This window comes from Lepidothrix coronata, unplaced genomic scaffold (assembly GCF_001604755.1).
Source record: "Lepidothrix coronata isolate B3197 unplaced genomic scaffold, Lepidothrix_coronata-1.0 Scaffold121, whole genome shotgun sequence".
Lineage (NCBI taxonomy): Eukaryota > Metazoa > Chordata > Aves > Passeriformes > Pipridae > Lepidothrix > Lepidothrix coronata.
In genome coordinates, this window is record NW_016690301.1 from 3191456 (window position 1) to 3208453 (window position 16998).

Consider the following 16998-nt stretch of genomic DNA (forward strand, 5'->3'; position numbering starts at 1 on the left):
GTATCCCTGCAGCCCCTCACTCACCCCACACTGGCCTGAGATCAAGAGCCCCCCTCAGCTCCTCAAGTGCTGAGAGATGCTCCCCAATATGGGATACCTGGGGCAGAAACTCCCTGGCATGAGGTGCCTGGGTCAGAGAGTCCCTGGCACGGGAGTTCTCTCAGACACCCGGCACTGAGGCACAGCCTTGCACAGGCAGGACTCTCTCCTCCCTGCTTCCCTCTGCCTTCTGTCCTTGTCCATCCCAGGAAGGAAATGACCTTGACCACAAATCCCAGCAGACAGGCAGGTGTGTGACCATCAGCCCAGCAGCACGGAGGACTCTGAGGGGTCCCTCTGGTGCAGCCCAAAGAACTGAGTCCCACTAACCCCCCATCCAGCTGTAGGGTCTGGGCTCTGCCTAAGCCCCAGGACTCCTGTGGGTGCTGAGGGCTGAGAAATCATCCTCCTCTTCCACGAAGTCTCTGATGCTTTTGCCATCTGCTTGTGCAGGGGGGCAGTGTGGTGTTTTACTGCTCACATCCCAGCCAGTGGATTCACCTCTGGGTCACTCCTCAGCTGAGGTTTGGTCCCAGTCTGATCTGCAACCTAATGTGACCACTCAAGGCATTTAGACATTGACATTTATCACACAGGGCAGAAACTCCCTGTTTGCTCTTCCTCCTTCATGTCCCAGGGACACTGGGAACTATCACTTCCCATACAAGTTCTAGTTTCTATGTGCCAGAGTAGGTTTTACTCCAGACAGGAAGAGACAGGCTTGGTGGAGTCAGTAACACTTTGCTAAGATGCTCAGCTCTTGCTGTTCAAGGTCCAGGACCAGGAGATCTGTGAGGAGAGGCAGTTTTTATGGAAATGACCAGCATTCCTTGCTCTTTGCCAGCTCACCCTGAGGACACAAGTGGGGAGCTGATGTATAACCTGTTCCAGGGTTTGTCTTTTTTTTGGTCAAGTGGCCCATCTCCCTAATGTCTGCAGAGCTTTTGTTCCTCAGAGATGCAGAGGACATTCCTAAAGGTCCTTCAGTATTTAGGAGGCTGCAGGCGCTGCCTCTCAGCAGTTGAGAAATGATGGTAACACCTGGATTTCAGCAAAAGCTCTCCTTAAGCTCTGGTTTTAGGGCACAGAATCAGAGGATCTCCCTGTGAAATGCCTGTAGTCCTCAGCATGGGGTGTCTGCAGTTTCCTGGTGTTCAGACAAGCCCCCATCCTCTCACCCATGTTGAGTAACCTCACAGTGGGACCTCTGGGACAGTTACCTGCCACCCAGCTCAGACCACCACCACTGGCACTCTGTGTGTGCATTGTCCCTGTATCTCCTTTCTTTTTCTTTCCCTGACCTGTAATATAAACCCTAAACCCAAGGCAGACAGGGCACTCTGTGACCCACCCCACGTGTTCTCCGCTCAGTCTCTTCTCTGATTTTGTTTCCAAGCGATGAGGATGAGTTGAGGAAATCCCTCTCGGAGCTGGTAGATGACAAATTTGGAGCCAGTGCGAAAAAAGTGACGAGGATTGTTGACAGCAGCAACCCCTTCCTGGACATCCCCCAGGCACTGAACGCCGTCACCTACAAGCACGGGGTCCTCACCCGCAAAACCCACGCAGACATGGATGGGAAGAGAAGTATGTGTTAACGGGACAGGGAGAGGTGCCCCAGGCAGTCCCAGAGCTTTTCCCTACCCTTCTCCCTGGCATGTCCTCACTGCATCCCAGGGAACACAAGAGACATCCCCTGAAGTGCCAGGATGCAGGGAAAGGAGGGTGTTTTGAGGCATTTGTAGACATTAATGTTTTCAGGAGGCCTCAATCTTCCTTTCTCACTGCCAAGGAACCTAACAGTGCCTGCCCCACACAGACAGACCTGGGCTTCCATCCTGTTCATGGACCCATTCCCAATCCCACTGTCTGAGCAATGGGGGCAGGATGTCCTCCCCAGCCCTGGCCTTGGGGACAGTCTGGTCTGCCAGGCTTTGCTCCTGTCCATATCCTGCCATGTGCTGGCTGGGGGACAGAACACCCCACAGCTCTGCTATCAGCATGTGGGATTATAGGAAAGGTAAAGGAAAAGATATTTGGGAACTGTTAATGAGCAGAGATTAATTAAACCTTGGATAATCCCTTTTGCTAATTGACATGATTGGCCCAGTCACTGCAGCCAATTTAAAGTCTTTAGAAGAGATTACCACCAAAGGCCTCCCTTGCTTCCAGCACTTTCTTAATATCCTGTACTTGGAGGATCAACTGTCTTGTGGTGATGTGGATGGCTCTCCACACCTTCCATCCCTCTCCAGCTTCCAGAAAGCTCTCTGTCCCCAAGTCCATCAAGCTGGCTGGTGGCAGTGCTCCCTCCTCAAAGAGAAGCTCCTTACCCAGGGCACAGCTGCCCAACTCACCAGAAGCAGGGGAGTCTCAGGGAATGTCTCTGCTCCACGAGCATTTAGTCCAAGGAGCATGAACCTGGGCTTAGAGGAGCAGAGACTTCCTGCAGGTGTCCAGTGGTGCCCCTGGACCAGCCCATCTGTGGTGTAGACCTCCACTGGAAGGCTTCAGAGCCCACCTACTGTCTCTCAGACACATGTCCCTGCAGACAAGCCACTCATGAGCGAAAACTTGGAGGTGTATGAGGTCTGGGCACCACTGTGTGCCTGTGGTGGGTTGGGAGAAGGGTTGGGTTTGCCAGGAAGGTCAAGCAGCACCAGCAGGAGCAGACATGTACAATTAAATATTCTTCCTTTTTTTAGCTCCCAGAGGAAGAAGAGGTTGGAAGAAATTTTATGCTGTGCTTAAAGGGACCGTCCTTTATTTACAAAAGGTAACCATGGGGGATTACCCCCTTTGCTGTCTCATGCTGTCTCCAAAGCAGTCCTGCTGTCCTAAGCAGGAGACTCATAGGTGCAAGCAGAGGTAAATCCATGTCCTAACACATACATGGACATCAACAGGCATCCTCCAGAGACTATAGCTGGAGGACGCTCTCATCTTTTGTAGTGGTGTTCATGCTAAGGAGACTATTCACAGCCTCAAAAGAGGACCCTGAAGGAAGAAATATGAAAGAGGAAACACTGAGGCAAGATTTCTGCAGAAGAATCCCAGCAAGTAGGAGCTGTTGGAGAGGATGAATGAAGAGATGATATGGAATAGATGAAATAGGATAAGGGTGAGAAATGCAATAGGAAACTGAAGAGGTGGATCATCTGACCAGTCTTATCCTGCCTGTTGTTTTATTTGCAGGCAGAGATCTGATTATGCACAGCTTTATTGTGTCTGATATAGGAAGCCAGTTGTGATCTTTTCGGACTTCAGCAAAGCTTTGGATACTGGCTCTCACAGGATCTTTCTGGACAAACTGTCCAGCCCACAGCTGGATAAACACATCATGTGGTGGGTGAGCAACTGGCTCATGGGTTGGGCACGAAGGGTGACAGTGACATCAGGCTGGTGACCTGTCACTGGTGGGGTTCCACAGGGCTCCATCGTAGGCCTCGTGCTCTTCAACGTCTTCATAAATGACTTGGAGGTGGGACTGGAGGGGATACTGAGTAAGTTTGCCCACACTAAACTGGGAGGAGCTGCCGACTCCCTCAAGGGCAGAGAGGCCCTGCAGAGAGACCTTGATAAATTAGAGAGATGGGCAATCACCAACCATGTGAAGTTCAACAAGGGGAAGTGCTGGATTATGCCCCTGGGATGGGACAACTCCGGATGTATGGACAGACTGGGAATGAGAGGCTGGAAAGCAGTGCTGGGAAAGGGCCCTGGGGATCCTGGTCAATGGCCAGTTGGACATGAATCAGCAGTGCCCTGGCAGCCAGGAGGGCCAACCCTGTCCTGGGGGCATCAGGCCCAGCATTGTCAGCCAGGCCAGGGAGGGGATTGTCCTGCTCTGCTCTCTGTGGCCTCACCTCAGGTTCTGGGGGCAGTTTTGGGCAGCATAACATCAAAAAGATCTGAAGCTGTTAGAGAGCATCCAAAGGATGGACATGAGGATGGGGAAGGGTCTGGAGGGAGCAGCTGAGGTCACTTGGCTTGTTCATCTGGAGGATACTGAGGTCAGACCTCACTGGGGTCTGTAGCTTCCTCACAAGGGGCAGCAGAGGGGCAGCTCTGATCTCTCTGTGATGAGTGACAGGATCCAAGGGAACAGCCGGAGCTGTGTCAGGGCAGGTTTAGGTTGAATCTTGGGAAAAGTTTCTTCCCCCAGAGGGTAGTTGAGCACTGAACAGGCTCCCCAGGGCCCTGGTCATGGCCCCAAGGCTACCAGAGCTCAGGGAGTGTTTGGATGACACTCTGAGGCACATGGTGGGATTGTTGGGACTGGTCTATGCAGGACCAAGAGCTGGACTTGGATAATCTTCGTGGGTCCCTTCCAACTCAGGATATACTGTGATTCCATGATTTTATGTTTAAAGTTTATATTCTTCTTCATGCCTTCCTGATCTGGGTCTTTCCATGGGCTGCCAAGTGACACTTTCTGCCTCTCTTCACCTCTGCTCGTTGTGTAGCCACCTCTAGTCAACACAAGCACAAATCCCAGGCCCTCTTGGAAATCAGAGTCACCATGGAATATCTTCCCTGCACGCTGTAGGATGACACTTGGATGCTAGGAGGATTTGCTGGAAAGTTTTCCATGGGAAAATCCGAGGAGACTGGATAGGGGCTCACTTGAATGTGAATCCCAAGCCAGCCCAGGATGCCAAATGTCTGTTCATAATGCAACAGCGTAACCCACTGAACTAGGTCTGAACTACCTGAGCAGCACACGCCGAGCAGTAACCCATTGAACTCACCTTGCTGGAGCAGCACTCCCCGTGGGCAGATGCTCCTACGAATTGCAGCATTATCTCCACAGCAATGAGAGTAAACAAACAGTGGATTGTATAAGAAAGGCAGAAAGGTCCTCGGGGCAGCACGGAATTATGACTCAGAGCTCTCAGCACACCCCAATGATTCCCGTGTTTTGCCAGGTCCTATGGCAGATGTCAAAAAGCCAACAGAAATCTGGCAGCAGCGCATGGTAACTTGCAGTGTGGGTTGCTCTTAGCCCAGTGGGGTTTTCACAGCCCTGCCACTCTGTCCTGCAGCTGAAGGAGAGCCCAGCTCTAATCCAGCCCCTCAAGTCAGCAGCACTCTTCTCACATCTCAGTCCTTGTCTCGTTATGAGTCTCCACATGGAGTCCACCAAAGAGTCCTCGTGCTGACCACAGGTGATGCTTGAGGATTTGGCTTGTACAGAGCTACCATCAACATTTAATTTTATGACAGTTTTTCCATGGAAAACAAAAAAAAAGACATTTCAATGATTGCAGGAAGCTTTTGGATGCAAATGGATTTTTCACCAAGGGCTTCTCTCGGCATGAGTCACTTGAGAGGGTAAATATTTCCTCTTGAGTGGAAGAAGAGGGGCAGGCACTGATCTCTTCTTTGTGGTGACCAGGGACAGGACTTGAGGGAACAGTCTGAAGTTGTGATAGGGGAGGTTTAGGTTGGAGCTCAGGAAAAGGTTCTTCCCCCAGAGGGTGGTTGGGCACTGACCAGGCTCCCCAGGGCAGTGGGCACAGCACCAAGGCTCACAGAGCTCAAGGAGCGTTTGGACAATATTCTCAGGTACCATCTTTGGGATGGTCCTGTGCAGGGCCAGGAGTTGGACTTGATGATCCTTGTGTGTCCCTTCCCAGCATATTCTGTCATTATGTGACTGGGAATGAAATATACTTTCAGAATGGAATTTTATTCCCATGCTGGACCAAAATCCAGTTTACTGAAGATTTTCTTGATGCTTGTACAGTGGCAGAAGGAGCCATGAGGCTGACACTGAGTGTCATCACTGCTCCTGGGGCAGAGAGGTTTGAGTTTCTTTGCTGTTTCAAGGCTTGCAGCAATATCCACCCATTAATATAGTTCATTATGTTAGTCTAAGGTGTTCAGGATTTAAAAGAGAGCAAGGATGAGACTGACATGGCAGTTAGAAGACTGTTCTTATCTCAGTGACCTTCAGGAGCAAGTGGTTAAGACTGAGGGCTTTCTTTATGGACAAGGACTGAAGAAGCAAAACAGCCAAGATTTGTTTAGGTAATGAAAATGTCTGATAAATAACAGCCATGACTGATGTGTAATTAGCAGGAGGGACCAGAATTGCCAAGGGTGCCCCAAGGAAGCTGCATTTGGAACAACAACAAAAGTAAAGCTAAGGAATGTTTGGGCAAAGGATTTGGGCAAAGAGGGGTTTCTTGGTTGTGAGCTGCTGCCAGACAGTGTTATAGTCCTCTTCAGGGGATTCCTTGGGCTGGGCTTGGCTACAGACTGTGTCTACCAGGCTTGCAGAGACAGAAGGATGAGACCATGAAGACAAAGTGTTTTCCCTATCATTTCCAAACATTCCCAGAGCTAGGAGAGTGGATAAACATCCACCTGCCCTGTGGAGTCCTGGTGCCATTTCCTGCCTGTGGGGTGGTTTGCAGAACAAAGGAGTTGCACAATACAGAAGGAAGCAGTGTTCCAGCCTCCAGGATCTCAGCAGAAGATGCCTGCAGATAAACATAAGGTAGAACCTGGCTTGAGCACAAATCACTGGGAAAAGATTTTCTGATGTGAAGATAGAGGAGAAAGCACCTGCCTTCAGACCCACCTGATGTCACGGAGCACAGGTTCAGCCTGTTCCACTTTTTTGCTCAGACCAAATCAGGGATCTGGGCTTTAATAGTAAATTCCCAGAAGTTTCATAGGAAACTCTCCTCCATTTGGTTTTGAGGAGCAAGTTAAGTATAAATAAGAGTGAGAGATAGAAGGAAAGCAGGGGGGAAGGAGGGCCTGGGGAGGTAGATAAAAGGAGGAACAGCCAGACAGAGAGGTGAACATAAAACAGGCAAAAGGGTGGGTGGGTGAACAGGTAGAAGTGGGTCTGACAGAAACAATTCAGGCAGCAGCCATGAACCTGCTGGTGAGGAGATGTCACATGTCATTGACTTGCTGGTGTTAATTGCTGGATCAGCATGTTGGAGCACAGTCTGCTGGAGCAATTGCTTGATCCCCTAAAGGGCTGAAGAACAGTCTTGAGGAAGAAATGCAGGCTTGGGAGCAGGGCACACCTCTCCTGTGCACTAATCTGCTCTGGGCACTGACTCACTCCATGGCCTTTGGCAACTTACTTCACCTCTGTGAAATGGGGATAATAACCCTTAATCACCACACATGGAGGGGTATTGAGAAGAATGATGGAGAGCTGTAAAGCACGAGCTGCTTTTATACAGGGGTACTGGAAAGGGTGCAGGTCTTCCCACAGGTTCTGCCCTTGCAGCCCCCAACCACAAAGGGGTTCCCAGCAAAGCCCTGAGCCACAGATGCTGTTGCAGGCAGGCCCTTGCCAAGGTCGTGCTCCTTGGAGAGCCAAGTCCTTGTCAAACTGGAAAGTGCACAAGGATTAGTATTCCTTATTAAATGGTTTGTTTAGGCTGGTAGATGTGAGGTGAAGAAAAGGAAAAAGAGGAAAAGCCACTCAGAAGCCAGACCATGAGGAATCTCTGTCGCTCCATGTCCATATTCCCAGCACTGCCCAGGGCTGGTTCTGAGGGCAGAGGAGAGGGCAGCGGATACACCGGGCTCTCTCACCACATCCAGGTGCCCTACAGGGACAAGATGTAGGGGCCCTTGTCTTGACCAAACAAGCTTTGAGATTACTGGTGGATCTCCCACCACCTGCTCACAGGGGTGGGCAGCAGGGGACAGTGCCCCAAAGCCTCCAGGAGCACCACCATGGCCAAAGCTAAGCCCAGGCAAGGGGGTGATCGTGCGTGTTTGAGCAGAGCCTTAGGGCAGCAGGAAAGGCACATGAATGGGGAATCTGGCTACATCATCAGCATCAGGAGCTGAAAGGAAATTTAGAGGGATTCTGAAACAAAGTGTCCACACCTGGGGGTCAATTCCTGCAAAGGATATCCCCAAAACAGACCCTGGAAAGTGCTGATCCCCACTATCCTACACCTGGAGAAGCAAGGGAAAAATCGGCATGCCACCATTCAAGGGCTGGGGGCTAAGGGTAACTGGAATGATGTAGCACAGCATTCCTTTGCCCATCTCCCACTGGCAAGTACCCGTGGGAATGGTACAAGACACATATGACAAAAATTCTAGAGGCCCTTGATACCAAATCAACCTCTTTGCCAGGAAATGTATGGCAGGATAACAGCATGGAATCAGGTTAGTGATACGATATAGTGGACAGAACACTGCCTGAAGTTCCTCCAAATATGATATCACTTATGTTCTAGTATAGATCAGTTCCTCCAAGTATGATACCACTTATGTTTTAGTACAGATCAGTTTCTTTGAGAGTTAAACCAGAATCACTTCACTGGAAGTGTCTGTGTCACTGTTATGTTGTGGTTTTGGACACATCTCTTCCTCAGCAGCAGTTTATGCACACACTTAAACTTACGTCAAAGCTCAGAAGGGCTGTGAGGCAAAATGCAGAGAAGCTGCTGGAGATTTTGGAGCAGAGCTGATGTGATTTGTTAAAGGGCAATGGGATTATTCTCCAGGGAGAGGCTACATGGAGTAGGTTACCCTGTGGTGTAAGTGCTGGGCACTGTGGTGGCTTCAGACGTGTGTGGCATCGGGCAAGCCTTGGGGATGTCTGTGGATGGAGCAGTTTAAGAGCACACAGACATCCCTCAGCATCATCAGCCCTCCACACCATCATGACCACGGGCACTAGGATGAGCATCCTGGAAGAGTCAGCCCATGCAGTGACCTCCAGCACTTTGCACTCCTGCAAACAGGGAGGGAGAAGGTGGAGAGAACCCACTTCGTTCAACCTCACGCTGATTTACTGGGCCCAGCATTAGAAAAAGAAGATTTGGCTTTTCCTTACATAGACACTGAAGCTTGAGAGCCTGAGATCCATAGAGGCAATACCTGATGATTCCATTCAAGCTGAGGATCTGCCTTAGTCAGAGCAGTTTGCAGCTGTGGCAGGTTCTTCTTGTCATGTGTCTTTAAGCCGAGTTATTTGTGCTGTATTTTCAGAAAGCTTACCTTGAAATTAGGGATCAGCACGGTCAGATTTTTTCAGATCCAAAGAATTTCAGCCTTGGAAAAACACCCTGAATTGAGGGATCTCTACAATATAGGAGGCCCAAGCAGCAATGTCTTCCTCAAGAAAGTGGGGTAACACATTAGGTCCTCACAAGGCAAAGCATTTGTTTTTCTTTGCTGCAAGGCTAATAGCCCATTCCTATGGCTGCTGAAATCCCTACCCTGGAAAGGTCATCTACACTGCCCAGCTGAAGGCCCACCCAAACACAGGGTGCCTGCAGCACCCAGCCTTCCTCTGCTGGAAAACCAGAGCTATTCTTTGGAGTTCACCAATCCCAGGAGTCCCTGCCTGACATTTCTGGTTGGTCTTTTGGCATTTTTTTTGCACAATGCCAAGTTTCAAATGATGACGAACACAGTGTGGCAACCACTCTCCTGGATGGGGTGACTGCTTCAAAAAAGGAGCTTCAGTAGCTTATTTCCCATCAGTAAACCACATCCATGGGCTGGGGAGTGCTGGTGCTCTGGAGAGCAACAAAGGGGAGACCTTTCTGACCCTACACCAGAGAACAGCCTCACTAATCAGAGTTACCATCCAGGAGCCTGCAGTATGGCTCTTCCTGAACAGCTGGATTTGTATCACCAGGACACAGGAAAAAAACCATCTTTTTGCAAATCTGCAGAACAAACCGAGGTCTGGCTTGAAAGGTGAGGAAGGGCTGGGACAGATAGACCACCACCACCAGGCAGAGCTGCCCTGGTGCTGACAACCAAGGGCAGTCAAGAAAAGGAAATTATAGAGCACATTAGTCCTGTGACACTGTAATCTTCCAGGGTGAGGCAGGCCCTTCCAGGGGCAACCTGTCCTGCCATGGTCAGGGTGGTGGCACAGTGCTTTGCTTTAGGCAGGCCACGTCCTCTTACATCACCTCTCCATGTGTGTATCCACCCATCTGTCCATCCTTCCATCGCACCATCCAGCTGGACCAGCTGTTGACCTGGCAGGGCTGCAGAGTGAGAGGCTTTAAGTGGCCATGAGCTCAGTCACTGGGAAAGCAAAAGGTAAACACAGGATTGACTGAACTCCGCTTTTTCCTAAAAAGCGCTGTGCCAAGGTCATATTTTTTGAATCCCATGTTTGCTATTTTCTACCTTGTTATAAAATACACACATATATAGTTCTTGCCTAATTCCCTACTTGTGTGAAATTGTCCTTCAGTGGAGAAAGCAAAGCAGGAATCAAGTTTGCAAGTGCCAGTCTAATGAATTACAGGGGAGACCATGCCAAGGGGGCACTAAAGAGAGTTCAAGAGTGATTCAGGTGGGCCACACTCAGTCTGGCAACTGCCCAGCAAACCCCACACCTCTGTGGAAGAGCACTGGTTGCAGGGATGCTGCTGTTCCAGAGCCCAGACCCTCCCCCCCCAAAACTGGAGTGATAGGACAAGGAGTGATGGATTCAAACTGAAAGAGAGGGAATTTAGGTTATATATATGAAAAAAATTCTTTATTGTGAGGGTGGTGAGGCCGTGGCACAGGTTGCCTGGAGAAGCTGTGGCTGCCCCATCCCTGAAAGTGTCCAAGGCCAGGTCAGAGGGGGCTTGGAGCAACCTGGGATAGTGGAAGGTATCAGTACCTGTGGCAGAGAGTTGAAATGAGATGGTCTTTAAGGACCCTTCCAACCCAAACCATTCTGTGATTCTATGATTCTGTGAAGCTGCAGCACCAGGCCAGGTGCTCAGTGATACCCACTGTGGACTGGGAATTGCATCCCAGCTTGAGCTCTGAGCTGTGGGGGCAGCTCTGCAGAACCCTGGCCCTGCCTTGTGCCTTCCCATGAAGCCTCAGGCGTGTGCCGCGTTAGAGATAACTATTGCTAATTATGTTTGAAACTTTCATCTCCTTCTTCACATCTTCCCAGTGAACTTAATGATGGAAGCAGTTGCCAGATGTTAATTATTATCATTATCAGCTCCCAGCACTTACTGTACAAAGCAGTGCCTTCTCCTGGTCTCGGCACTCTGTGATTATAGCGCGGGGGGGAGAGGCAGGTTCATTAAAGCAGCCCGCAAGTGTTAGTGTTGTCATTATCCAATTAACGTTCCTCTTCACAGGATGAATATAAACCTGACAAAGACCTCTCTGAAGTGGATCTGAAGAACGCCATCCGTGTGCACCACGCCTTAGCCACAAAAGCCTCTGACTACAGCAAGAAGTCCAACGTGCTCAAGCTGAAGACAGCTGACTGGAGAGTCTTCCTCTTCCAGGCCCCGTGAGTACCAGCTCTGCCCTGGATGGGCAGCCCGACCTCCAGCCACTGCCAGAGTCCCCCTGACCTGCCCAGGTCAGCACACACATCAGGGGACAGGGCTGGGGGGAGCAAGGAGCTGAGGGACTGTTCAAAGGACTTGGTCATAGGCCACAGTTTCTTGGTAGATTTGTGTCAATCCTGAAAGTCTTTCTCATCTGTCACCAATCTGGGCTGAGCAGGATGGGCTGGGATGAAAAGGGCTCGGTAAAGGGCTCCTCTTGCTAACTTCAATTGCCAGTGGAAGGGAGAAAATCCATGTGGTGCATTGAACTGAGGAGGTGATGGTTCCCCTCATCATCCTTTGATGGGGAAACTGTCTAAAGCTCCTCAGAGAAGACGTCTCAGCCAGGCTGGATTTTCCTCCTTCTTTAGTCCATTGCAGAGAAAAGTTGTGCTGTTCATAAGTGTCAAGTGTGATTGAGTCATCTCTTCTGTCATGTGTTTTTCACATCTTCTTCTGAGAGAGGTGACACTGGAAGTTGGATTGGAGTGCTATCAAGCTAAAGATTGACACCTGAATTTCTGCAGCAAAAACCCCTGGAAGGGTTGGGGGAGCAGTGCCTGAACAGATTTGATGAGACACCCCGGGTAATGTCCCACCAATGATACAACTGAGGGGTCCATCCTGCTCTGTGGGACCGCTGTTGTGTGGCTCTTGTTCTCCAAAGAGCAGGACATCCTTGGCCCTGGCCCCTCCCCAGCTCCTCAGGAATCCTGACAGAGCTGATGAGGAAGGCAGGACTGCCAGGACTTTGAGAGACAGACAGCAGCCCTGAAATCATCAGGGCACTGTAGAGGAGCCAGTTATCCAGGATTTCCCTCTGGTCCCAACCCAGGGTGGCACAAAGTGGCTTCAAAGCAGAGCCACTGATGCCCCTCCTGAGCACAGGTGGCTCCAGGACTGTTGTGAGCTGGCTGGTCCTGGGTCAGGAGCATTTACAGACACCCTCTCCTCTCTTCCTCCATAACAGGAGTAAGGAAGAAATGCTCTCCTGGATCCTGCGAATCAACCTGGTTGCTGCCATTTTCTCTGCTCCAGCCTTCCCAGCTGCAATCTGCTCCATGAAGAAGTTCTGCCGCCCGCTCCTGCCTTCGTCCATGACCAAGCTGTGCCAGGTAACATGAGAGAAGGAGTGATGGAGGAGTACCCAGGGCTCAGCAAGCCCTTCAGCAGGCAGCTCATGCTGAGCTCATCTGCAGGTCCCCCTGTTCCTGCCTGATGGGCACACTCGGGTGCTCGGGGCAGGAACAGGGGAGTGGAGCAGGCGACTTGGACAGACGTGGAAAATCCTGGTGTCAGGCCAATGCTTCCTGTGCAATGGCTGTAAACAACCCCACCTACACCTGCCTGTTTGGCTGTTGGTTCTTTGCCCATCACATCCCAGCACCTTCCTGTTGCTGGAGTTGAAAGAGCTGAATAGCTCCGCAGTTGAGGCAGCAGAGCCCAACAGCTCTGCAGGTTTATTTTATTTTTATTTCACTTACCTGCAGCCCAGGTTTATTTTATATCATGGCACTCAGAGGTGACAGCCTCTTGTTTTGTGAGCTGCAAAGCCACAGGTGAAGGGGGAGTCTGAGTCTCACTCAGTAGGGAAGTTTCTGGAAGCAAAGGGTCCCGGTGCACAAGGCCACAGCTGCCTAAGGCTCAGCTAACCAAAAGCAGCTGCCATCCAAAGAGGAACTTTTGTTTCCCTGTCCAGGGAAATCTCAGCATGCCTTAGCACCTCCAAAAAGTAGGGACACACTGCCACTGCCCCCCAGCAAAGGGGAGGACAACCTGAAATATCAGGGCAGAGATACAGCTCCTGTCTGCTGAGCCAGATGAGGCCAGATGTCACCTTTCTCAAAGCCCAAATGGGGAGGGTGCTTTTATCTTGAAAAGAGCAGGATGAGCAGCTCTCGGGGCAGTGCTGGTTCTGCCTGGCTGTTAAAGGATGTGGAGCATTTCATGTTTATGATGCTAAAGACGCCCCGATGCCAAAAAAAATCTGCTCTTGGCAGTTGAGATCCCTGAGGTTTGGACTCACTCAAATACCTGTGTTTCCACTGCTCCTTATCAGATGAATTTGCAAATTCACAGCACACCTTTGGCTCCAGCACAGGAGCTGAGCTTTTGTCCTTGCAGAGAGAGCTCCCACACCCACAGGCAGGCGGTGCACTTGGGTGCTGCACTCCCACGTTTTAATACCTGACAACTCTTCTCTCGGCAGGAGGAACAGCTGAGGTCTCATGAAAATAAAATGAAGCAGATTGCAGACGAATTAGCAGAGCATAAATTACATCCTGTAGAGAAGAGCCTCAAGTCAAAAGAGGCTGAGGAATACAGACTCAAAGAACATTACCTAATATTTGAGGTAAAGGAACTTTCATCTTTTCTGTGATAAATGATACCTTGGCTGATTGAGGAGAACTGAGAACTCCAGGGTGGATGCTGAGAGCCTGGGAGAGCATGAAAGGAGAGAGAAGGACAAGGGCTCCCAAGCTGGATGGGTGTCTTGGGACAGGAGCAAGCCTTGCTGTTTTGCACTGAAGCTAAAAAAAGACATAACAGACATTCCCTCCCCTCTGTGGTTTCTAACCAGAGGAGGGGAAAACTGATGAGAGAAAAAAAATCCTCCTTTACTGTGTCAAATCTTGACATTTCCTCAGGTCCCAAGTAGGAAAGTGGTTCAGTTCTTAGTGTGCATCAGTCTTTTGCAGCAACATTAATAAAAAGTGAAGGGAATCCCTGGGAGAATTAATCTTGTTTTGCTGCAACAATTTCTGTAAATAAAGCCAAACCCAGCATTACAGCTGATTACAGACTCTTTGAGGATGCATGTAACTAAGTTTTAGCTCTCTTTAAAGTCTAATAGGCATTTAATTGTGGGAGAAATGGGATATTTTGTTCCAGTGGGAGTTGAGCAGAAAATTCCTGCCATATAGGTGTCAGTGGGAAGGGACTGCTGGAGGCCTCTAGTCTTGCTTCCAGCAGGAAGTTGGAGTATTCCTAGTCTTAGCCCAAACTGAGTGTGTCATTTAGCGGCCGAGCCTCAGAAATCTCCGAGGATGGAAATATCCCACCTCCCTCATGCCAGGGCTGCACCACCCTTTTGTGTAACACCCAGGCTCTCCAAAGCCACAGCTTCTGGCTGCTGGTTCCCTTGTCTTTGTACCAACCTTTCAAGCGGTTGCTGCTGCCTCCCATTTTCCAGACATCTTGTTTTGGATGCCTGCAGAGAAGTCTCCATCCGAGCATTTCTCTGGGCTGCCTTTTCAGTCTCCGAGGAGAAGTTGGCACTTCCAGAGCATAACTCATCTCCTCTGTCTTATGAGATGTGCTCTAGAAATGCTTGTTTCTCTGGGCTGACAAAGAAGCCAGTACAGGCTGCCTCTGAGTTGTTAAGAGAAAGGATGGGTATTACACAAGTCCTTAAAAAGATCCCATCTAGCACTGGAAGAAGGGATCCAGGCAGAGAGGAGATGCCTCCCTTGATACCATGCTCTGTGAGGAGCAATGGGGACATAACTCAGCAGCAGCAAGTGAATCACTGGATGGAAACAATAACAAGCAGAAGGATTTGAACCAAACAAAGGGAACTCCTAAATCAGGAAGGAGCAGATCAGTTGGTCTGATTTTGCCCCCAGTATTGTCCTTATACAATCAGAGTGGCAGCCAAGACTTGTAAAAGCAGCTGGAGAGTGTTACACACACACACATGGACACACGGACACACAGACACACAGACACACCCCTTTCAACACTGAGTTGATCAGTCTTTGCACAGACCAGGCACTGTGCTGGGGTTAAACCTGGGGAGTGAGATTAGTGGGATCCTGATGGTACAGGATGGGTTTTCCTGCAGTAGCAGATGGCATTGCCACACACACCGTGGCTTGTCCCTGTTGCCAGGCTCTCTGTTCCCTCTTTCCCTGCAGAAGAGCCGCTATGAGACGTACATCAACCTGCTGTGCATGAAGATAAAAGTGGGGACAGATGACCTGGAGAGAATTGAGACCAGTTTCTTCAAGGTGGAAGCTGAGGACCTCGCTTTGCGGAAGACACATTCGAGCCCTTCCTTGAGCCAAGGGCACCTGTCCATCAGCTGTAAGGCAGAAAAGGACATTTTAGAGCAGAACACTTAACAAGGAATGTGTGCACAGGGGGATGAACCGGCGATGCTCTGCGCTCCTGGACTAGATCGATGAGCACAATTTTACTTAGGAAATTATCCGAGCAAAACCGTAGACATGTATGACATGGGGATTGCTCTAGTGAAAGAAATCAAAGAAGCTTTAGTTGACACTCTCTGACAATGCTCTGGCATTTCAGCATCATCTCTTCTTCATTCCCAACAGCACCAGTGGCTTTTCTTTCCCTCCTGCTGCAGCCTGCACAACAAAGGGATGTGCTGGTTCGTCAAGGGCCAGGTTGCTCTTTTCTCCACCAGCCCTCTCTCTCCGCCTTCCCTCCCTGGAGTCCCCACCGGTTCATGGTCACAGTCCCCGGCAGTGCAGGAAACTCAGCCGAGATGACACGGTCTGTGGCACCACCAGCGCTCCCAGAGAAGGGCACAGAGGGGCAGGAGCACGTCCCTCCCACGAGGGGAGCACCCTCCAGCACGTCGTGACGTGAGACGGGTGTCGTGAGCTGATCACGGACCAAGTGAGAGGTGTCTCCAGCGTGGCACATGGGAACATCATCTGCCCCTGGCAGGAGAGGCCTGGAGTGCCCTCTGTCACCTTATCCTTTTTATATATATATATACATATGAATATATATAAATAAATATATATATATAAGGAAACTCTAACGTGGGTTTTAACCTCAGTGTGCAAGTGAAGGCAAAGCTGCCTGGGGAAGTCACTAGGGATGTGGAGGGTCTGACCAGCCCACCAGGACGTTTTAAAAATTGCAGTAGCCTATGTATCTTCTTTTTTTTTTTCTTTTTCTCCTTTTTTTACTCGGATGGAAATCCCACCTGGCTTTGCTGTGATACATCGCTCTCCCGTTCCTGCTTATTCAGACAAACTGGCCAAGTGGCTGCTTGTTTGGCAACCACGGCATCCACCACTTTGGGTTCAAGGCACAATTGGAGCTGTGCACCAGCTCCAGGGAACCTTTGTGTGCAGGAGCAATCCCACCTGCCCATCCCTGCTGGATCCCTCCATCCTGCGATGCACATGCTGTACTCTTTTAAGTGGGGAATTGTATTCCTGTTCCTTTCTGCTGTCTGTGGTCCAATGATTTGCTGTTGTGCTGAAGTGATTCCTCTGCATTTCAATGCCACGACTGTCCTCCCACACTTTATTTATTTCACAGTTTGGTTTGGTCCTTTATCTCAGATTGCTTTTCTTTCCCCTCGGTGCATTCACAGTAATCAAGTTCCAGTTTTGAAGGATCTTGTAGCTGCTAATTACAGTCATTTATTGTTTATCTTTTGCAGCATTTTTTTAAACAAACAAAATAAGATTTATTTGGACCTTCAACGTTTGAGAGCCTATGGACTACTGTTTTCCATGATGGTTCATGACACTAAAAACCTCTTCCCAACTTTGTCACCTCTTCTTTTATCTCTGTTTCTTTGTACAGTTTGATAGTTTATTTGAAATGATGCACTAAGAATCATGTAAAAAAAAAAGAATAACAATAAAGCTGAATCTGTTGGTAAAGA

At 49.7% G+C, this 16998-nt stretch overlaps 1 protein-coding gene across 2 annotated transcripts in view; it reads left to right on the top strand.

Moving 5' to 3' along the window:
• PSD2 (pleckstrin and Sec7 domain containing 2) overlaps positions 1-16998 on the top strand; it is a 67287-nt gene extending 50289 nt beyond the window's left edge. For both annotated transcript variants that reach the window (XM_017825677.1, XM_017825676.1), the window contains 6 exons: positions 1436-1626; positions 2745-2815; positions 11148-11305; positions 12316-12460; positions 13555-13698; positions 15263-16998. In XM_017825677.1, coding sequence (XP_017681166.1) covers positions 1436-1626; positions 2745-2815; positions 11148-11305; positions 12316-12460; positions 13555-13698; positions 15263-15469 — 916 coding nt within the window. In that variant the 3' untranslated portion in view covers positions 15470-16998. The remainder of the gene's footprint in view (positions 1-1435; positions 1627-2744; positions 2816-11147; positions 11306-12315; positions 12461-13554; positions 13699-15262) is intronic.